The sequence below is a fragment of the Suricata suricatta genome, chromosome 7 (genome assembly GCF_006229205.1).
Source record: "Suricata suricatta isolate VVHF042 chromosome 7, meerkat_22Aug2017_6uvM2_HiC, whole genome shotgun sequence".
NCBI classification, from domain to species: domain Eukaryota; kingdom Metazoa; phylum Chordata; class Mammalia; order Carnivora; family Herpestidae; genus Suricata; species Suricata suricatta.
Genome location: NC_043706.1, coordinates 115,929,941 through 115,952,550, shown reverse-complemented (window position 1 = coordinate 115,952,550; position 22,610 = coordinate 115,929,941). Strand labels below are relative to the sequence as shown.

Here is a 22,610-nt window from a genome sequence, read left to right as displayed (position 1 = left end):
ACATCCTTGCCTCTCATTCCTAGACCCTTCTTGAAAGCCCCAAAGAAAATCTTGCCCTCCCTCCTTCCCTCCCTCCCTCCTTCCCAGCCCAATCTCATCCCAGACCCAGAAGTTTTCATTTCTGGTTTCTAGATCTGCCCCTTCGCAGGACTATGGAAATTTCCACTTGCTTCCTGGAGTTGCGTCCCTGTTCAGAGGGGTTGGCCTTCTTTGACCTTGGCAAGACAATGGTATCCACACATAGGCAACCAACCAGTGTCGGCACAGTTCTCCAGGCCAGAGTGATTTAGTCTAGTGTCACAGCACCTGCCAGATACCCACGGACTAGTTCAGACAGAGGTCAGTCAACTCCAATCTTTTTTAAAAAAGATTGTTGTTAAATTTTTTAAATGTTTATTTATTTTTGAGAGAGAGAGAGAGACAGAGCGTGAGCAGGGGAGAGGCAGAAAGAGAGGGAAACACAGAATCTGAAGCAGGCTCCAGGCTCTGAGCTCTCAGCACAGAACCCTAGGTGGGACTCAAACTCATGAACCATGAGATCATGACCTGAACTGAAGTTGGACACTTAACCAACTGAGCAACCCAGATGCCCCTAAAGACTTTATTTTTTAGAGTCAGTTTGGGTTCACAGCAAAATCAAGCAGAGGTATAAAGATTTCCTACATTCCCCCTGGCCTTAGTATCAACATCCCCCACTAGAACGGTGCATTTGTTATGACAATAAAGCTACATTGATGCATCATTATCATCCACAGTCCATAATTTACATTAGGATGAATTCTTGGTGTTATCCACTCTATAGATTTTGACAAATGTATAACGACTTGTATCCATCATTCCATTATCATACAGAGTGGTTTCACTGTCTTAAAATTCCTCTTTGCTCTACCTGTTCATCCCTCTCACCCCTCAACTCCTGGCAACCACGGATCATTTTTACTGTCTCCACCATATTCCCTCTTCCAGAGTATAGATAGTTGAAATCATACAGAATGACTCCTTTTTATATGGCTCTTTTCACTTAGTGATTTTAGGGTTCCTCCATGCATTGTCGTGACTTGACAACCCTTGTTGCTTTTTACAATGTCTTCGTTATGGGATGGTTGTTGGGCCTTCCTGCTCCTCCTGCAAACTTCAGGTCTCTAACTTGTGGCCAATGTCTTTTTTTCTTTCCATCATCAATCTGTGTTAGAAGAAAAATTCAGAAACGAGAAGGCTATCACAGAAAGATGCACATTAATGCAGTTATTTGAATTTAAAAATGAGTTTCAATATTTCCTGGTGGAAGATAAGTATTATTTGACTATTTGGGTTGACCATGAGGCCTATCTGTGAAGTGCGGCAGATGTTATCCACAGTTTGGATCTTTATAGTTCTTTGCTTTTGATTTTTATATCCAAAGAGTATATATATTATGCAGTATCCTGGAAAAGACAGACTTTGCAACTTTTTAAGTTTATAGTAAAACATTTAGATGTCAGCTTAAAAATGCATGAAGAGGGACAGAATTTTTCAAGAGCTTTTCACATTCCTTCATGGTGTACCTGAGCAAAAATGTTTGAAGTCCCACAAGCTAGAAGCAGTTGAATGAAGTTAAGTTGCCTTTATATTTCTCACATTAGTTAGTCTTTAGGACATCATTTATAAACTCTTCCTTTATAAATCCAGAATAATCCAGGAAATATTCTATCGGGCTCCTACCCTATGGTAACTAAGGGAGGGAAGTGTGCAATGCATATTAGAGCAGTAACTAAAGTAAAATCTCTCTCAGACTGTTCATCAAAATCTTCACTCACCATGTAATTCCCTAACCACTAAAAATTTGACCGTTCTTCAGATTTCCAATTGTCCTCCATGGTGTTTAAATGTTTTGGCATGTAGAGAAGGAAAGAGAAAAGAAACACCCCAGAGAATAAGGACAGAAAAAGTTCTATTTACTAGGGTTTGATTTTAATCTCTGTCCTATGCCTCCCCTGCCCCTTGACCTTGGGCAAGACTCTTTCCTTGTCAGTCCTTTCCCAGGGGCTTGACAGGGGAAGAGCTGTGGCTGCCGGGCCAGGGTATAGCAGCCTACATCAGGCTCTGCAGCCAAAGTGATGTGGAGTTAACTAATGTTTTTTTATAGCTTTACAGATGAAAGACAACATGATGTTAGTCATTCTACCATATAGTAATTTAATTTAATTTATAAATTAAAGCTATAGAGTAGGTGACAACATGGTTAATTACTTAAAGCCTTGATTTCTCTACTTGTCAAAAGAGCATACTGAATTTGATAGTCTGGGGTCATTTTTAGTCTTTACATGTTGGGTGATGTCATTATCAAGCTGAAGAGAAGAAATGGCCAGGGATGAGTTTAATTACTAGGTAATGATTGTGCATCAGAACAGATCTCTCCTAAGCCCAAGAAAAGTTACACTGTGGGCAGAGTCCTTTAGAAAAGGTGCAGATCTCTTTGTCTTCTAGAAAGAAAACAATAAAGGCACCTAGATATTGCTCTTTTTCTGAAAGGTACTCAGTCTTTGAACTAACATATTTGCTAACTCAATTTTATCATGTTTCTTAGACATACAGATCTTCAAACTTGAGTGTTCTTTTCTTTCATTTGCAAATGTCTGATTAAGAGGTAGGGAATCATTTTGAGAAGAAAAAAGTACAGTTTGTATGAGATCAAATTATTATCCAGAAAAGACCCTGGAGTAGGTTACCTGGGTCAAGGGGATTGTGGGAAGATTTAAGGTGAGTTATGATAAGGACAGAGTTTTGGAGAGAACCCAATCTCTGCTTGCTGGTGAGTTTGGTGCTGGGACAGGGACTGGGGTGGGCAGTCCCACTGCTGTCCCGCCCATCAAAATAGATGCACCTAGGTCTTCCACCTTCTTCCAAGGGTAGATAAAGATGCTCCTTACACCTGACTGGCAAAAGTTCATAGAACAATAAGATACAACTTTTTTCTTTCAGTCAATAAATAACATAAATATCATACAGTAATGATGATTGAAATGACAAAGTGTTGTCTCAGACTTTCTGGGCTGCTCTGTGATGCTCTTCAGTGAGGCAAGACTGGAATTTGCCAGTTGGTTCTTCACTGTCACTTACAAGTTTCTATGAGGGGAGAGGTAGCCAGGAAAGAGCTGGAGGGTCTAGAAACTGCCTCATCAATGTTCCTTAATTTTTTTTTCTAGAGATATTTTTAAACGTTCCATTTGTTGTGAGCCATGCTGAAGATGATGACACTTTTATACCTTAAGGATTCCATTCGGATTTCTTCCCAAAGTGAATACCCTTTCACACCCAAGGTAGCCTCAGGTGGACTCTGTGACCCAGGTCCTGCCTCAAATCTCAGGACAAAACAGAATAAAGTAAGAGTTCTGAAGACAGCAAAAATTATATGAGCCTAAGGAGGGCATTTATGAGTGAACATCAAAATGTCCTCACTAAATGGCATCCAGGCTCTGGAAAACAGAAAAGAGGGCTGTTATATCTGATATGAAGAAAGAAGTCTCCATCAATGGTTTCGTCTTTGAGATTCAAAGATAGCAAAGAAGGGTATTAGAGTCAAAGGGAAGGCAGGTTCAGTTGCAATGAATACAATCACACAGTTTGGAAAAGTCTGGTTCTCCCACAAGAATGCATCATTTATGGTTCTATACCCATCGCTTTGCACTGGTTTATCACTGCTGTGTTAGTAAGCATGCAATAAACATTTGTAGGGATGGATAAATGAGTTTTTGAATGATTGCCCATATTCCCTTCAGTTCAGGGCCCAACGGCATCTGGAAAGGCATAGATGCAACATGAACAAACAGCTAATTGGACCCGCAAAAACCACAGGGTTGGCAAAGAGCAACTCCTGTAACCGGTAGGGTGCTCCCTCTTTTCCTGGTAGACTCTGGCAGCAACTTGCTGCAATCTCCTCAGCCCCTTGCAGCGGAAACCTGCTCTTCCTTCTATATATCAGAAGGGGGCAGCAGAGACGCCAGTTCAGGTTCCAGCCTTCTGAAGGCAAAGCCACCCCACTCCCACGAACATCTCTGTGCAGATTTCCCAAGCTGCGTCCTCCTAAAAGGTAGCATTTGTTTTGTTTTGTTTTGTTTTGTTTTGTGGAGAAATTAAAGATCTAAATTTAAGGAAGTTGGGAGAGATCTACATTAAAATTGTTTAGTGTCTACACTGAAAAATTTCTTAGAGTTTTGGTGTCCTAAGAACAGCATACCATGTGGACAATTTCCCAGACTTTCTGGATAATGAAAGAGCCCCCTCATATTTTTATTCCTTAGAATATCTATTAACATCTGAAAGGACACCAAAACGCTATAAAAAATGAATTAGGAAGTGCTGTCCTAGCAAATTTGTTCAGTCTTGATACGAGGTTGATTCTCTCAGCTTTAAAGAGAAGAGAACTTCTATTTGGCAACAGGAAGAAAAGGACTACAATGTTTCCTCTTGCCATTGTGTAGAGTTGTCTCTTCAATCCTTTCTACTTGGCACTTTCCTTTCTCACCTTTTCTCCTGGTAAGTTAGGCCAGATGCCAGATTTTCATCTGAAAGTTAAAGATCTCACCAGGGGCCTTCGGTTGGGTACAAGGCTCTGTGAAATGTTGAGTCAGGTCATGTTGTTGCAAAGGCTAGAGATTCGTGGACTTTTCTGGTTTATCACCACTGTGTCCATGGCCAGTCTACTGTCATTCGCTGTTTCAGTCCTTATTTAGAAAGGGAGTGCATGATTTGGATGGATAAACAAATAGATTCTCTTCTACAGCTACTGTTGCTGTTGCATCAGTGAATAAATTATACTTATATAGCACCTGAACAGTTTTAAAAGTGCTTTCAAATATTTTATCTGATTGTATCTTAACTTAAATCCTTTTAAAGCGTTTATGTTAGGAATTTTGGACTCTGGCCAACATTAGCCAAAAATGAATCTGTTACTTGGTTTTGGGGTGGTTTATAAGAACTAAGGGGGAAATTAGTGAGAACAAAGCTTTGGGAAGGATCAGGAAAGTTCTAGAGAAATGGGTAACAGGAGCTAATGGATGGTCTTTTCTGAGTTCTGCCATTGACAATGACTGACTGCTCCTTTCAGGTAGAGCCCCTTGTGTCACCTTAGAAGACTTACATTCCGAAGTCAGAAAATTTAATTGTCCTGGCAGGCAGTTACAGGCTTACCCCCTGGCTAAAGGGTGGTGTGCACTCGTTGGGCGGTCCCCAAAGAAAATGACAAGAGTATCTTGTCAAAAGAAGTGAGCTTAGCTGCTTGGTAAAAAATTACCAGCTTTAGGTGAAGCAAATATATGTCTCCTTATCTTCAAAATAAGGAAACCTGGCCTAGAAGGATGACTTGAACTGGCCAAAGTCATGTGCCTAATAAACAAAACATCCAACAGTGGAATTTACATTATCTTACTCTTGAACCAGTATTTTTTCCATTATTGCCCTGTATTTTATGGAGTCCTTTGGACGTGAATAACAGCTAAGGCTTATTGTGGATCACTGTGGTCAGATACTGTTCTACTTTCTGTATATTAATTCATTTCACCCTTGTAGAAATCCTATGAGATGGGTGCTATTATTATCACATTTTAGAGATGAGGAAATTCAGTCTCAGTTCCCAGACTTCCTTGCAATCAGGTCTAGATGTCAGTTATGTGCATCTGTATGAAGGTAGGTATGGTGGGGAGGCTATTTTCTCTGCCTCTTTGGGGAGTTTCTGCTGGCCTGTGAGTTCAGGCAGATGTGAGCTTTTCCAGAGACAACATTCCAGCCTCAGTAACTTCTTGGAGAATGAAGTTATGGGAGCAGTTATCCTTTGACCTCTGAATTTAGGCAACACGTTCTTGAACTCACAGCTTTGTTCGGTGGCCTTAGATTCAGGAGCTTAGCTGATAAGTCAGCTGTGTATCATTCTGGGAGTCAGTTCTGAGTGCTTGGAATCTGATCTTTCAAGCCTTCGAATGATTTTATAAGCACTCATTTACCTGTGTTAAGTTCCTTCCTGCCTAAAATTCCTGCACCGAACTCTGACTGATATGATCCGTCCCTATCTAAAGTCAGAGAGAGAAGATGTGAAAGAGGGGTTCCTTGTCCATCCTGTCCACTCCTTGAGCAAAAGAATTCTACCCCAGCACAACTAACTAAAGCAAGAGTAGAATTCTTCCATGGCTATGCACCATGAATGGCGATGTGGAATATGTGTGACATGCATTAGCACAGTGGGTAGCAGCAGGAGATTTCCTGGAAGTCCGTCTTTTACAAGGAGAGCTAGCAAGAGCTTAACTCTACCACCAAGTTCCTGTGAGCCATTTAACTGAAACTCAAACCAAATATTTTTCCAAAGTAACTGCCCCTAAGCTAGAGCCCAAATATTCTAGGGCCACTAGTCACCTGACACAAAGAAAATGTAACAGAGGATATCAGTGTCATGGTGCAAAGAGTTCGTTAGTCATAATTCATTGCAGCTAAATATTCTACTTTTAATCTACCTCTGCACACATGAAAAAAGGATTCAGGTAGATGAATTCAGGAACCAGCTCCAACTTAGAGCCTTGACAGTCAAAAATAAGTCCCAAAGTCCTGCTCTGGGCTGGTCCAGCTTGCCCTGGGCACCTTCCTCACAGTGTCCATCTACTAACCTTAAACACTGGGCATGGCAGCCATAACTCTCACCACCATTGCTGCCTGAATGGGGCCTGAGTTTCACTTCGTGCCTCCAGTTTCTAAAGGAAAATCCAGGGCTTGTGATCTGCTCGGTAGAGTCTGGCCCTATGTGTAAAGGAAGCCAGAAAAGGGGCCTTTCCAGCTTCGTTGTGGGAGGCAGTTGATTTTCTCTTCCATGTCTTCCTCACTGACCAGCAAGTAAGGGGACAGGTGATGGAGGTAGACTGGAACTCCCAAGACAATAAAGGCTTCTGTTGTCACACGGGATTCAGCAACTTTTTCTGACAGCAGGGCATTAAAGGAAGGATACTGTAAAGGAAATGATTAGTCATTAAATAAATGTTGTGGAAACCTCCATTCCAAGGCCATGTAAGAGGACTGAGAAAGATTTAAAAATTAAAAATAATTTATTAGGAAAAGCAGCTGATGGAGGGAAGAAGGGTGCTTCTTTATATAGCTAAGCAGGACAAAAGCAGATGGAGGCCAGACAAATCAAACAGATAATGTAACTTAAAGGAAGTCTATAATTTGCACAGCCCTCTTAGTTGTTCAGATATATCTTTGTGCAAATTAGAAAAAGCTATCCCTTCCTCATGATATTTTTTTAAGTTTATATATTTATTTTGAGAGAGAGCAAGAATGTGAGCAGGGGAGGGGCAGAGAGAGAGAGAGGAAGAGAAAGAGAATTCCAAGCACGCTCCATGCTGTCGATGCAGAGCCCAATGCGGGGCTCGATCATGACCTGATCGTGACCTGAGCCGATATCAAGAGTCAGATGCCCAACCAACCGAGTCACCTGGGTGCCCCTCTCATGACATTATCATGTGTCATTTTCTGGAAAGTTTGTTTTACAACTGAACAGAACCAAGCTGTGCAGTGAATAGGAATGGTCTGCTTATGGTGCGGTATATACATTGTGTAATAGTATATGGAAGCCCTAAGTCTGAAGAACCATATACTTATTAGTTACACAATGGTATAATAACATTAAGAAGACATTTTTTTTCTGAAAATACTTTTTACATGATTTACACATGATTAGGATTGGCCTAAATTTCTTAACGTGGCCTAAGATTACCTTTCCAACATGTCAGTTACTTTCCATTTTTACAAGTTCCCTTCTAATCTCTACCACTATGCACATTAACAAACAAATTAATTAACAAAGTGTTTAACAACTATTATAATGGTAATCAGCATGCAACTTTCTACTCTGATTTTCTCATAGACAATAATAGAATAACAATTTTTATTGCTATACTGTCCTCTTAATGATTTGTTCTATAGTTTTCTACCCAGAAAATATATTATAATGAATTCAACCATGCTTCTTTTAGAATTTGAAGAACTTGAATCCATATGTAATGATTGGTAAGATTCTACATAAAAGAAGCAAAGTTATATTGAAAATCTTTAGAGAAAGAATTTATTTAGGTAGTATACACAGGGAATATAACTGTCTTTCCAAAAAATCATACCCAGATGAGTATCTGATTGGAACAGGGCTAAGGAAGAGCTGAATTTGTATCTGCGTATTTTTTGTCTGAAGATCATATTTCCCCATTTGTGTTTGCACTGTAATGAACCAGTTTAGGATTAAAAACTCCAGAAATACAACCCACATAAACACAGTGCTGTAATATACACTGCGGAGAAGCAACGGGTGTCATGGAAAACATGTGGGTTTTGGAATCAAATGGACTTGGACCGCTGTGCTTTGAAATTTTACGTTCCACAGAAAGACTTGTACAAGAATGCTCGTAACAGCTTTATTTATAACAGCTCCTGCTGGAAACCGTGCAGGTATGCATCTATAGGAAAATGGATAAATAAATTGCGGCGTATTCACCCATGTAATACTGTTCAGCAATAGCAGAATGAACCTCTAATCCACATAAAAACATGGATGAATCTCAAAATTACGCTCAGTGGAAAAAGCCTTATCTGAGAGTGCATACTTTATGATCCCATGATATGAAGAGGCAGAACAGGCAAAGGTGACACCTGTGAGAAAAACCCACAGCCCTGGGTGTTTCCAGAGGCTGAAGTGGGAATTTCCTCAGAAGAGGTAACAGAGAACTTTCTGGCATGCTGGGCATGTTCTGTAATTTAACAGGGGTTTGGACTGTGCACGTATATGTACTTTTCTGAAATCATGTCATGGCACCCTTAGGATGTGTGCACTTCGTCGTATGTAAAATGTTTCAAAGAAAAAAAAAGGACCTAACCAAATACTGAACTCTAGTTAATGATGCACATACCAAAGTATTTCAACTTACTTTGAAATTCATAAATACTGGGGTGCTTGGGTGGCTCAGTCAATTAAGCGTCCGAATTAGGCTCAGGTCATGATCTTGAGATTCGCAAGGTCCAAGCCCTACATCAGGCTCTGTGCTGTCAGCTCGGAGCCCACTTTGGGTCCTCTGTTTCCCTCTCTCTCTGCCCCTCTCCTGCTTGTGTGAGCATACACAGGATCTCTCTCAAAAATAAATAAATGTAAAAAAAGAAAGAAATTCATTAAAACTAAGAAGGATCAGTGGATGGATAGAGGGACTGATGTACAGATAGATAGATTAAAGAGTGAGCACGTTGTAAAATGTTGATTACAGAATCTAGGTTTTCCTGTATTCTCGAAAATTTTCATGATAAAACATTGGAAAGTATTAATTGATCTGGGGCATGCTCATAAACTCCTCAAACTCAATTTCTGCAAATGGAGGCAGTAATATTTACTTTGCAAAGTTGTGAAGTTAAAAAAAATTGCCACAAAATAGGCCTGGAATATAGTAGACATTCATGTGCTTGGCTTTTCTCTGGTTCCCTCTTACCTGTCCTGCCAGTTTATCAGTCATGATACGTCCTCTAAAATTCCACAGCATTACCTACAAGCGGGTGGTCTAAAATGGCGTGTGGCAAAATTATTGGGCTTATGGGGAATATACTATCTGTGTGCTGTCTGCCAAGATAGATTTCTTGAGCAGAGACTCCATGGAGGAGGGACAAACAGCCCGTGCTTATACTTGCTCCAAAGATATTAATGGAAATGAGAGAGGAAGGCCAGGGTGTTACATGCAATCATCAGATGGGTTTTGATGTTTAAGTAGGTCTTCAGTTCACTGAAAGCTCCATTTGTGAGCACTCATTTCAGACATACTTATCAAGGATCTATGTAGTATGACTGGTATTGTGCCAAGACCTGGGGGCACAGAGACGGACGAGAGCACCCCTAGACCCAGGTACGTGCTGTCTTGGAATTTATATTCTAGCAGTGTTGACATTGGTTGGGCTTACAGGGATCAGCCTGTTAGCCAGCATACATTTACTGAATATGCACTCTGGGCCAGCACTTGGAATACCGTAACAAACCAAACGTACTCCACGCTCTCATGGAGCTTACGATCAAGCAGAAAAGGCAAAGTTGATCAATCCACACCAATAAATACACTCTAAATAATAAATGTGCAAAATATGATGAAGCAATATAGGTTCCTTCAGGAAACTCAGGCAGAAGACTGTTCCCCCGTAGCCCAGTGAAAGGAATAGCCCCACTTTTAAGAGTGTAAGGCAGGCACGGGACAGACAGGGACAGCCGTGGCTCACACCAGGGCAACGGTGGAATGAGGAACAGAATGAGTTCTACCAGGAGGCAAGCTAGTCAGCCACATTGTTTGCTCATTTTTTTTGGTTTCTTGTTGGATTATGCCTTAGGAATGCCAGTATAGGTCAACTATAGAAAGCAAATTGGGGGGAAAAAAGCAACGTGAGAATTGCTTTTAGCCAAGCTTATGGAATCCTAGAATTAATTTTGTCTTCCATCTGATCAAAGACTACAGCAAATACCCTGACACTTTCATGAGGCCCACGAGCTGCCAGAGGAGACACAGGGCCCGGGATCATTAAACAAGGCAGTGACACGATTGACCAAGTGCAAAAATATGTCCTCTCCTCCACCGCCACCCCTACTCCCCCATCCCCAATACCCCACCCCTGCCAATTCCTCAATTGGTTCTGAGCAGAAAAAGTAGAAGCCAGGGCTCCGGGGCGTTCAGCTGGTTAAGCATCAGGCTTCAGCTGCGGTCATGATCTCACAGTTTGTGAGACGGAGCCCGGTGTCAGGCTCTGTGCTGACAGCTCGGAGACTGGAGCCCATTTCAGATTCTGTGTCTCCCTCTCTCTCTCTCTGCTCCTCTCACATTCATGCTGTGTGTCTAGCTCTCTCAAAAATAAATAAGCATTTAAAAACTTTTAAAGGTAGAAGCAAAGAGAATATGGAGAGCTAATGAGAGACGTATGTGTGTCACAGATAAAAACTGCAGCTCATTCAATCGTAACACCTTCTGGGAACAAATTTAAACTAAAGCATCATTGCACTACACATTCTTCAGTGGAAACAAGCTGATCTGGGTGTTTACTCACCTCTGAGTCAGGAGGGGGCTGGGCTATATCCGGAGAGCTTCAGCATCATCAGCTCACAAAAAGCAGTTGCACAGTAACTGAATTCCTACAGGCTTCTTTCCATTTGCTCTTTGATTCCTGGACAGAAAAAAATATATATAAAGATACCTAGTGATGAGCGATGGAACTGTACACATGAGAAGTGACTTTAGAGCTGGGTTACGATCCGGCCAAGGGATCGAAAGGAAGTCCAGAGTGGTTCGGTTCCCGCTGCCGGCACAAGCTGGCCTCTCTGTCCAGGGAAGCGGCTAGGGCTAAAAGGCGTGTTTTATGGCATCTTCCTAAAATCAAGAAAGGTTGATAAGGGAAGGAAGCCAAGAAAGTCAGAGGAGGAAAGACTGGGACATCCGGACTAGGAGAGCTGCGGCATTGGGCTGCCTGGCTTTGCAGTGTCAGCCCACCACTAAGCAGCTAGGGTGGGCGCTGTAGGCAAGTCCATCGGCCTCCATGGCCTCTTCTGTGACACGGGTACCTGCCTCACAACTTGTTTTTTGTTTATTCTCAAAAGAACCATCTCCAAACACAGAATCATCTGAGTTAATACCCTCAGCACAATTTCTGGCACATAATAAGCCCTCCGAAAATTTTAATTTTCCCTCCTTACAATTTTCTAAAATGATCCCAATTCCTGTTTAAGATTTTTCACTAAACATGGTTTGCTTAAATGTAAAACTGAAGGTAAAATATCACAACTCTGTAAGACCTTTTATGTAAAGAATATTCACAAATCAGGGGGGGAAAACCTTCCTTCTCACTCCCTGATTTTGTTTCAGAGCCTGTGGCCACCATACTCACACCGGGTCAGTAGTCTGGTCTCTCTGCATTGGAAATGCCCTCTTCCCGAAAGAAGGCTATTACACACCTGACCGAAGAAGATTCAAGGGTGGCTCTTCTCTTAAAGACAACTATGCATAAATAAACTGGATTGCTTCGCTCTCAGCCCAGGGTATGAGAAGTCCAGAGTCTATGCAGTGTGAGTTCACGCATGCTTGGTCTGGGGCCTGGATTTGTGGGACAGGCCTTGGGGAGAAAGAGTACACACCACATTCACCTAGAGCAAAATCAGGCTGAAACAGTAAAGCTGGCTTGTGCGTCGTTTAAACGGGGAGCAGCACGACTCTTGGACGCAGGGTCCTGCTGAAAAACTGCCACACTTTGCCTTCTGGTATGTCTTTGCATAAAGTGTCCCCCTCTCTGCGAGATTAACTGATACCATCTGTGAGCATTCTGGGCCGTCCCTTTAAATCTGCCCGTCTTCCTTCTCTGCCTCTTTTCAAAGGTGCGGGCAGACAAGGGCTCCCCCCAGCTTCCCCCAGCTCCAGGCCAAACACGGTCTGGACTGCCAGCCTTTTAACCCCTTGCTTCCAACTCCGCATCTGAAGGCACAAACAATCCTCCGAGACACGGCCCTCCCACCGCCTGTGATAGGCTGCTTGGAATAGCAACAGCCTGTGTCACCGAAAAGGGCAAAGCCTTCGGAAATAGAAACAAAGTTGGTTACAAATCACATTGGCTTTGCCCGAAGTTTTTTTTTTCACCCTTTTTAAGCATGCTACCTTGGGGACAGTGACCACTGTTGCCAGGGGGGTGGACCGGGGCGGCTGGGTGCCACGGGAGCGCCTGTAACTTCTCGGAGACCATGGTACCTGTTGAAAACAGAGAGGGCCCGGCTCTGCTGAGCCCGAAGGGGAGAGCGGCCCAGACCGACGGCAGCGGCGCGGCCAGCGGCAGCCGGCATCCCACCGGGGCCACAGGTAAAGTGAGGCACTGGCGGGCTAGAGGAGCAAGCTGTGCTCGGTCTCTCTCGTGTGTGCGTGCGTGCATGTGTGTGAATACGTGAGCATGCAAGGTGCGTGGAGAGAGGGGAGCGGGACCCGGTGGGCGGAGAGGCAAGGAGCTGTAATGGGAAGATTGAAGTCCCACTACTGGTACGATGGGTCCATCGATTGTGTTGACATAACGTATAACTTTCTAATTTTGGGAAGAGTAACCGGCGAAAGAGTGTAAACACAAGCGTGCACACACACCGCGCGTGCACACACACACACACACACACACACTTTTTCATTGATTGTCACAAATGGACAATCTGTAACAAGTGGACATGTGGAACCACTGTGTTTTAGGTCAGTATTTTAAGTAGGCTCCTTAAAATTATTAGTTATGTAATCAATGAACATAACTTTTTTTTTTTTTTTTTTAACTTCCCAGCGTCTGTTTGTAATGAATTTGAGCGTTTGGGAAACCTCAGACCTCTGCTCCATTTGCTCCTGCTCTCTTTCAAACGGGCCTTCCAAACTGAGGTTCCTTGAATACTCTTTCCTTCTGGAGGGGAAACTGGAAAAAGTTTTTTTTTTTTTTAAGTTTTTTTAATGTTTTATTTATTTTTGATACAGAGAGAGACAGAGTATGAGAGGGGGAGGGTCAGAGACAGAGGGAGACACAGAACCGGAAGCAGGCTCCAGGCTCTGAGCTAGCGGTCAGCACAGAGCCTGACGTGGGGCTCGAACGCACGAACGTGAGATCTGACCTGAGCCGAAGCCGGAGGCTTAACCGACTGAGCCACCCAGGTGCCCCAACTGGAAAAAGTTTTAATTCATTCCAGTTATCTTTTGCTAGACCAAATGCTTTCCTTCACTTCCACATTTACAATTCCCACAAACACACTGCAAGCCCTTGGCTACCCTTTCCTGCTCTGTTAGTTGGTTCCCAAAGGAATGGAAACTAATCGTAATAGGAAATTAAATCAAACACGAATAATTGTCTCTTGACAGCTTTCCTCAGCCCTGCCCCCCTTCACCATGCCTACCATAGATTCCCAGGCCATCTATTGGAATTTTATGAACAATCCAGAACCCTAAGTGATACAGAAGACATGTACCTTTCACCTGGCAGTGAATCTATAAAATCATGTTTGCATGGTGGGTTTGTTTGATCTTGGACTTGAATCGACGACCCCTCTGACGGAGGCGTGGATTGGCTCCTCGGCAATGAGAAGCTGTCTTTCTTCCCCGCCCTGCGCCTCACTCACCTTCCTCCTGCTGTCCCACCCGTGGTCAAGAGTGAGTACCGGAGGTCATCCTTTAGGACGGCCCTGCCAGCTCTTAGGCAGAGCTCTCCCTTTCTCCAGAGGTGCTGTCTGGCTCCCAGCAGGCGAGGGAAGCTTGTATTGGAAGGTGAAGGGAAAGAGTTGCAATGTTCTCTCCAAGTTCCGGGAAGACCGAACCGCATAGCTTTCTCGGGTGGCCATGTCAACAGAAGGGTTCGCTACACAGTCCGTGACAATGTCACAAAGAGGATGAAAAGAAACTTTGTCCTGAAGGGCCCTCCGTGGCAACGTGGACTCTTTAATTCTGATGTGGCTTTGAAAGCACCATGTACTCTAATAAGTTAAATCACACAAGGTCACAGTCATCCTGAAGGGGCGTCACCAGTATTAGAGTTTGGAAAAGTTGAACATAGGCCCAAGATTCAATTTACAGTGCTACTGTTTGTGTTCTAGAGAAATGATTAGTGAAATAACACAGTAAATTATTTTCTTAATTTAATTTTAAATAAGCCTTTATTACATAGGAAAGAAAGAAAGCCTAAATGTTTCCCCCAAGTCTTAAATGAATAAAGCTTTGATTTGTGCTAGGGTTTATATTTAGATGGATACAAACATTTTAGGATTACGTGTGTAAATTTTCCTAGGTTGTCTTAGTCACGTCTTGTTACGTGTATAGATATGTCTCTACCACAGGCATAGCCCAGTTCACCATAGATTATGCTTTAGTCGGTTTAATGAAGAGGTTGAGGTTTTAATGAGATAACGTGTGTCAAATACTTCTTTCAAATTCTTTGTGCTTCAAACGTCCATAGTTTCATCCAGGAAATTCAGAGAATTTAAATATGCCCAATACTTATCATACTATTCTTGCTCTTGAAGATACAAGTTTTTCTGTATTCCTAGATGGGGAAACTAAAGCACAAAGAAGAATGAGGCCTACAACCCAGGATGAGGTAATTAGATCATTTGAGATACTGAGAAACCAATTGACACAAAAATTTCCAGACTCCATGCTAGCACTTCCTAATGCTCTTAAGCACAATAAAAGTGTTGGCAGACCTTGGCTGGCCACTCTGTCTAAAACTGGAAAGAATTCTTTGTTCCAATGACTACGAGCTAATGAACTTAAGTCCATTTTCAATAAGTTATGACTTAAAGCATGTGTATTTTTAGTACATGTTTTAGTATTTGTAGACACGTTATAATTGACCTTACAGGCAGGGTTAAGCTCAGTTCGTAATCCTGGTGCCTAGAGCCGACTACTGTGTAGGTGATATTAGGAAAGTGCAGTCCTGGGGTGCTTGGGTGGCTCCGTCCGCTAAGTGTCTGACTTCAGCTCAGGTGGTGATCTCACGGTTTGTGGGTTTGAGATCTCATGGTTCGTGGGTTCGTGCCCCATTTCGGGCTCTGTGCTGACCGCTCAGACCCTGGAGCCTGCTTCGGATTCTGTGTCTCATTCTCTCTCTGTTCCTCCTTCCCTCCCTCCCCCCCACCCCCACTTGTGCTCTGCCTCTCTCTAAAATAAATAAATGTAAAAAAAAATTTTTTTAAAGAAAAGTGCAGTGCTGCAACATCTCACACAAGTGAGAGAAGATATGTGGTCAGCCCAAGTTCATGCAGTGCTAGTGCAAAACCCACCCTGGGGTCTCTGACCTGGGGGACCTGATGCCTGTTCCTCTGTCTCAGGAAATAGGTCTTCCAAGTTCATGTTTCTTTTCTTTTCTTTTTTTTTATTGTACATTTGTTTTTGAAGGAGAGACAGAGAGACAGAGCATGAGTGGGGCAGGGGCAGAGAGAGGGAGGGAAACACAGAATCCAAAGCAGGCTCCAGGCTCCGAGCTGTCAGCACAGAGCCTGACACAGGGCTCGAATTCACAAACTGTGAGATCATAACCTGAGCTGAAGTCAGACACTTATCCGACTGAGCCACTAAGACGTCCCTCCAATTTCGTGTTTCAAATGACTGGCTAAGAGGACAATTTCTTTAAGACCCTTTTTACCCCACCAGCACCTGCCCAAAAAAGTCAGAAACCAAGAACAATATTCACTGGATGAGTGCAAGTTCTCAGCCCTGCAGACCCAGCTGACCAAGGCACTGGAACCCAGATCAGTATGACAGGACTCACTGACCCAGCTGAAACGGCAGGGCTTCATTCCTCTAAGATCCTTCTAAATCCAAGATGCCACAGACTGAGATTTAAGAAACATACACATGTGCTAATCAGATGAGTATTCAAAGGCGCTTATTCTCAAATGTGTTTAAAGCTGTGAATCTCCTTTCTATAAATGAAAAGCTGAAGTAGGTGGTCAGTATGTATGAGAGGTAATCATGGCACCTCTTTAGTGGAAAGAGGGGAGGTGGAGAATAGGAAAAGCCTGAGGTAGGCTGTTCCCTGGTCCTTTCCCATCTCCTGTAGTCCTGAGCTGGGTCCTGGGTGGGACCACATTAGTGAGCCACAGGTCCATCACTACTGTGGTTCCGCAGGTGATGTTTTTGAGGGTGGGTCGTTTTTACTGTGTTCCTACAGAGCCTTGGATTCCCAGGGTTAGCCTAAACCAGGCGCCCTTGAATTCAGTCAGGCCCTGCTTGCTCTGGCTTCCTTGGGCAGCTGATAGAAAGTCTTCTTGTAAGAGAGTTGAGGAGACTTTAGAAGCAACCTTATCCCCAGGGAAAAGTAAGTCAGGCCAACCAGCTTGACCTCATAACAGAGCCTTGGTTGTGAGAGGGGCAGGTCTAACAACAAACCAGTCATTGGGAGAAGACCCAGGCCTTAGCCATTACCATTTTTCATTAAAAAGTGGCAAAACCTGTGACAAAAATTATTGTGTTTTAAAAACACAGGTGTTTAACCAATTAATGGCTGATAACAAAAAAATGTTGTATACAGCTTGACATTGCCAAGGAAATGGCAGATTTATAGAGTGAATCTATGAAAGACTCTAAACTCTTTGGTCTGGAAATAAGACCAGATTTAAAGATGATTATCTCGCTTTTCACTTCAGGCAGCTTATCTCTATGATTGTCCATTTAACCTCACTTGGAAATCACATCAGAAGTCTCCATTTGAGGCTCCTCGTGACCGTGAGGCTCACGCAAATGGCTTCTCCAAGATCTAGGAGACAGAAGGCTCTGAGCAAACATGGCGGAAGCTGCTTCACCACAAACTCTGGGTAGTGTTTGGCTCACACAGCCGGGGCTCTTGTTTCTCTTTGAGCTTGGTGTGACCTAGAGAGGACAGAGAGGTTGCTGCTTCCATAGACTACCTCCGGGCCACCGCCACAGCCACGGACATGCCTTAGGGGGACCCTGCAGGAGGCAGGGCCTGGAAAACATGGGTGAAGCCATGAAGTGTGACTTACCGGGAGGACTGAAATCAGTCAGCAGACGCCAGTGTTCCCGAGCTGGTTTTACAGCTAATGTCTATTTGGATAGGTCACCGCCCCCATCCCAGTTGTGAAATATTTGTAATATCACCCATCTGTCTGGTAAGATTGCTACCAGGAAGTAAGGCCTCCTGAAATCCCAGGAACATGCCTAGTGGAAGTCCTTATGTTCTATTGTTTGTGAATTTTCAAGGGGGTTCTTTTTAGTGGGCTGAATCTTACAGTAGCTGGTAAAAAAAAAAAAAAAAAAAAGAACTCAAACTAAAATGAACCCACCCTGTAGCTGCCTGAGGAAACTCCAGTTTAACTGTGTAAACCAAAGGTGAATCAGCCAATTTTAAAATGCCATTTTTAATTGCCATAGATATGTGGGGTTATATTGTTAATTCAAGGATAGTTCTTGAATCTGGTTATGTAGGGAGCATTTTCTTAGTAGGAGGAACCAAAATATTTAGCCTCAGGGTTTAAAAAGTTCTGAGAGCTCCCAGTGGCGCCCCCCCCACCATTAGTGTGCCATTAGCCTGTGCTTTTCGGCAGTAAAATGGCGATCGACTCAGATTGTGTGAGCAAGAACTTGTTGTATAAGATTCTTAAGTTGAGCAGAGATGGGGCTCCGTAGTTCAGTGCTTTCCTCAGGCACAGTCTTCCCCAGATGAGTGAATGAATAAAATAGGGAATGAAAGCCATGTAAAAAGATATCAAGTTATGGTGAGAAATGAGGAATGTTGGAATGGGCTTTTTTTCAAGGGGCTGTTAGACCAAATACCAAATAAGGATAATTTCTCATCTCATCTTCCCTCAGAAAGTACCTATTCTCCATTAAAGGCAAAGGACTTGAAGTCGACCAGATAGTTCCCAGCCGAAACTTAGAGTCAGATATATAACCTTTATAGCAAATCATAAAATCATACATTTTAAAAATTTAGTTTTGCCTTCTTTTGGCTCATTGGTACTATTTTACTTCCTATGTCACAGCACTGCTGATCACATAGGATTCTAAAAATTAGTTAATTAAAAATTAAAAAAAGAAAACAACAACAACACAACAGAGCACACTCATTTAGGTCATTGCTAACTGGGTATGTGTCAGTGATATACTAATTTTTCTATACAGTTTAGGCAGAAGTAATAATAAGATTAAAATAATTTATCACATTCTTTTAATTTCAGTACGTTTCATTCTTTTTCAACAACTCTTTATATTGTTCTGCCAAAATATCAGGGAGAAAAATGCAGTCCTTTGTTTGACTTACAGGAATTTTTTTTTCCTGAGTAAATCAAGGGTAATTCACCTTTAAACTGTTAAATTGTGCTCCCCTGAAGTAATTGTTTCTCCAGAGCTTTCATGAGTCAGGTGCGCCTGGCACAGTCAGGATCTAGGGCTACTGGTCACGTCCATGTGATGTTCTCCAAAATGCTGTCCTGCGTGCACCTGTTTCCATACTTTGTGGAAGTTGGTGTTGGGAGCCACGTTCAATGCTAATTTAGAAACCAAACTGAACTGGTATCTCAGCCTCAGAGGTCCAAGACTTTTTTTTAGTGTTTATTTTTGAGAGAGACCGGGAGGGGTGAGGAGGAGAAGCAGAGAGAGGGAGACAGGATCTGAAGTGGTCCCCGTGCTGATAGCAGATAGACAGCCAGATGCAGGGCTCGAACTCACAAACAGCATAATCACAACCTGAGCTGAAGTCAGAGGCTTAACTGACTGAACCACCCAGGCACCCCAGCACGACTTTTAAGAATAGAGAAATAAGTTGTGATTAAGATCAGTCTGTGGTGAGAGAGCATTCCCAAGCTAATAAAATGTTTCAATTCCATTGGGAAACAAAACTGTTGACACCCCAGGCAAACTCACAAGAAGAATTTTTCATGATGTAAGCCCAGTTATGTAGGTACTGCCAAAAACAAAGGAACACAAGAATTTATGAAAAGGCATAATTGTTATGCTGGAAACAAGGTATCATTTTACTTCCTTTGCTATCAATAAGAGAGACTGTTTCCGTTTTATTTCCGTCATGGAGATTTTATCCCACTGATTCAGACTAAACAGATCTTTGTTGACTGATTATTGTGGGTCAAGTGCTTCTATTACTACTATTCCTTCTTATCTTTACAATCATGCAATGATGTAATAGTATCCCCTGTTCACAGTTAAGGAAACTGAGGCTAGCGACCAACAGCAAACATTTATCAGATGCTTACCACCATGCCCAAAGCATTCTTCTGCCTCATTAATTCCCATAACAACTTTATGAAGTAGGTAATATTATTATCTGTATCTTAAGAATGAGGACACAGAGGAGCAGAATGGTTAAGGGACATGCCACAGTCTAGGTGGTAACTAACCAGGCACTCTGATTCCTGAGTGTACCGTCACCATTAAGCCCGGGGACCTTTTAGAGAGAATCAAAGGGACTCACTCCAGGTAGCATATAATATGTGGATAGAATCTCAGTATACTATAATCCAATCTAGGGTTTTGCCCACTTGATCCATAATACCATCCAGCACCAAGGTCTCTATTTCCTGCTCTGTTCTGTTACCTGATCTGTGATTTGGGATACTTGTTACACTCGTTTCAGAATTTTATTGCATTCTCTTTTAACTAGTTCCCTGATTTTCCATGCAACACATCTTTTGCTACAAGGTTATAAGTTTCTGGATAAAATATATATTCTTGTACCTGTCAGAGTTCTGAGATGATTGCAAGGACTGTGGGCTTGGAAAATACAGAGCAGTTCATAAGGGAGTTATGCCTTTTCCCTGTATTTCCATCAGGGACCACGTGCATGTGGGACAAGTACCACCATCTTTTTTTCTTTTTAATGTTTATTTATTACTGAGACAAAGAGAAACACAACATGAATGGGGGAGGGGCAGAGAGAAAGGGAGATACTGAATCTAAAGCAGGCTCCAGGCTCTGAGCTGTCAGCACAGAGCCTGACATGGGGCTCGATCCCACAAACAGTGAGATCATGACCTGAGCCAAAGTCGGACGCTTAGCTGATTGAGCCACCCAGGCGCCTCTAGTACCACCATCTTGAGCTATCAAATCCAGATGTAACCTAGGAAATCTCTCAACACAGTGCTCACAATGACCATCCTGCTGACTGCACTGTTTATCCCGATGAGCATGTCACCATCTGTGCCCCACACAGTGCTGGCACATAGTACACGTTTACCTGTTAAATGAGTAAATGAATTAAGCATTTATTCAGCTAAACTAAAGAACATGGGGATTCAGCAATATATATTGAGCACCTCTCCATGCTGGATACTTCAGAGTGAAAAATGATGCATAAGATATTATCCATGTCTGTAGACTTTACCAACCCATCAGAAAGATAAGAATCAAAATAATTGTAAGATAATTGTTTAGCAAATGCTGAGTCTACTAAGAGTCAGACATGACACTAGAGCCGGGTCCAGGGGTGAATAAGAGACATCCATGCAACGCAGATATATATTGCCAACTGGTGGAGAGAGACAAGAGTTCAGGAAACCCAAGATGAAGGAGGTATAATCCCTGTTAGTGCCCAGGGGAACTAGGTTTTGATGAATTCTGGAAGATAGTAGAGTGAAGCTGAGTCAAGAAGGTATAACTGAGGTCAGTGCATTTACAAAGAACATTATAAGCAGAGAAAATAACTTATATACAAATTTTGAGAAAACAAAATGGCACATTCAAGGACCTACAGCTATTTCTGTATGAGGAGAGCAGAGTTTGAAGAAGGGTGGAGGGCAGAGGATGATGAAGGAATCTGAACATGTAAGCAGGGACCATATCTCAACACTTTTGTGTGCTAAGTAGTACCATGGGGGTGGGGGGCAAGAATTCTTAGAAGAGACCATATCCGTTTAGAGAAGCCAAGCAAGTTTCTGAGAATGATGCCAGTGGGGACAGAATGAGTCCTAGAAAATCTTACCTGCATGTCAAAATCCTCCAGCTTCATGGGGCCACCATTATTTTAATATTTGAATAAATAAAGCTCTGGGTTCCATCAGGCTAAATCCACATGTCTCCTACTCCTCACCCTCGCTGCCCAGCCTTAAATACACACAGAATACTTTAGGAGTCTTGCTGTTCTTCTGATCACTTTTTGCATCAGCTTCTTGTCTCCACTGAATTCATAAGCTTCACTTCCTGCAATTAGTCTTTTTCTCTAATTCTTGTTTGGTCCATGTGCAGATCATGGCCTTTTTTCCTTCATATTCTCAAATCCCATTCATATAAGCTCTTTGTGGATCATTACTATAGTTTGAAGAGAGCCATCGTCCAAATAAATATTCGGTAGGGCCCTTTTTTAAATTATCCTGTCAAATCTACCAGAGGGAATTTCTTGTAAACCAACTTTTCTGAAATCCATAGGCCTGTGGCTCTTTTGTTTCCTTATTCGCAAGCTCTCCCCCACATCTTGATGACCTGTCTGGACCTTTTCTTCCATTTCTGGGCATTTTTAGCCATTCTTTCTTTTAAATTTTTTATGTGTTTTATTTCTTTTTGAGAGACAGAGAGAAACAGTGAGAGCAGGGAGGGTCAGAGAGAGAGGGAGATACAAAATCCGAAGACAGGCTCCAGGCTCTGAGCTAGCTGTCGGCACAGAGCCCAATGCGGGGCTTGAACCCACGAACCGTGAGATCATGACCTGAGCAGAAGCCGGACGCTTAACCAACTGAGCCACCCAGGCACCCCAGCCATTCTTTCTTGAACTCTTTCTCTGTCTCTGTCTCTTTCTCTGTCTCTGTCTCTCTCTCACACACACACATATACACAAGTCAAAATTCTTCCCTTATATAAAACATCTTGGCCTTCCACTCCCCTTTTCCCAGGTGACCATTCAGGTATTTATTTTTAGTAAATAAAGTGCTCTTCCTAAGAACTTTACATCCATAGCCTTTACAATATTATTGGTTCTTTTCTCATTGTATTTCCCTAATTTAAAATATTTAAATGCACTATGGAAGATTCCTGGTCATTTTCAACTCCTGAGACAACTTTAAGTCCTTACATAATAGTTTCTGCCATCTTATATTTATTGATTAGAACATATAGATGGATGGAAAT

At 42.5% G+C, this 22,610-nt stretch overlaps 1 protein-coding gene and 1 long non-coding RNA gene across 5 annotated transcripts in view; one reads left to right on the top strand and one right to left on the bottom strand.

Annotated features, from left to right (window-relative positions):
* Positions 1-551: 551 nt before the first annotated feature.
* Positions 552-11,186, bottom strand: LOC115295546. The gene is made up of 3 exons (XR_003910463.1): positions 11,074-11,186; positions 6,633-6,966; positions 552-1,183 (listed from the first exon to the last, which is right to left on the bottom strand). It is a non-coding gene; the product is annotated as an uncharacterized LOC115295546 (long non-coding RNA).
* A 1,449-nt stretch (positions 11,187-12,635) lies between these two features.
* The window catches only part of SLC2A12 (solute carrier family 2 member 12), a 57,937-nt gene continuing 47,962 nt past the window's right edge, over positions 12,636-22,610 (top strand). For all 4 annotated transcript variants that reach the window (XM_029943475.1, XM_029943476.1, XM_029943477.1 and 1 more), the window contains exon 1: positions 12,636-12,866. In XM_029943475.1, coding sequence (XP_029799335.1) covers positions 12,752-12,866 — 115 coding nt within the window. In that variant the 5' untranslated portion in view covers positions 12,636-12,751. The remainder of the gene's footprint in view (positions 12,867-22,610) is intronic.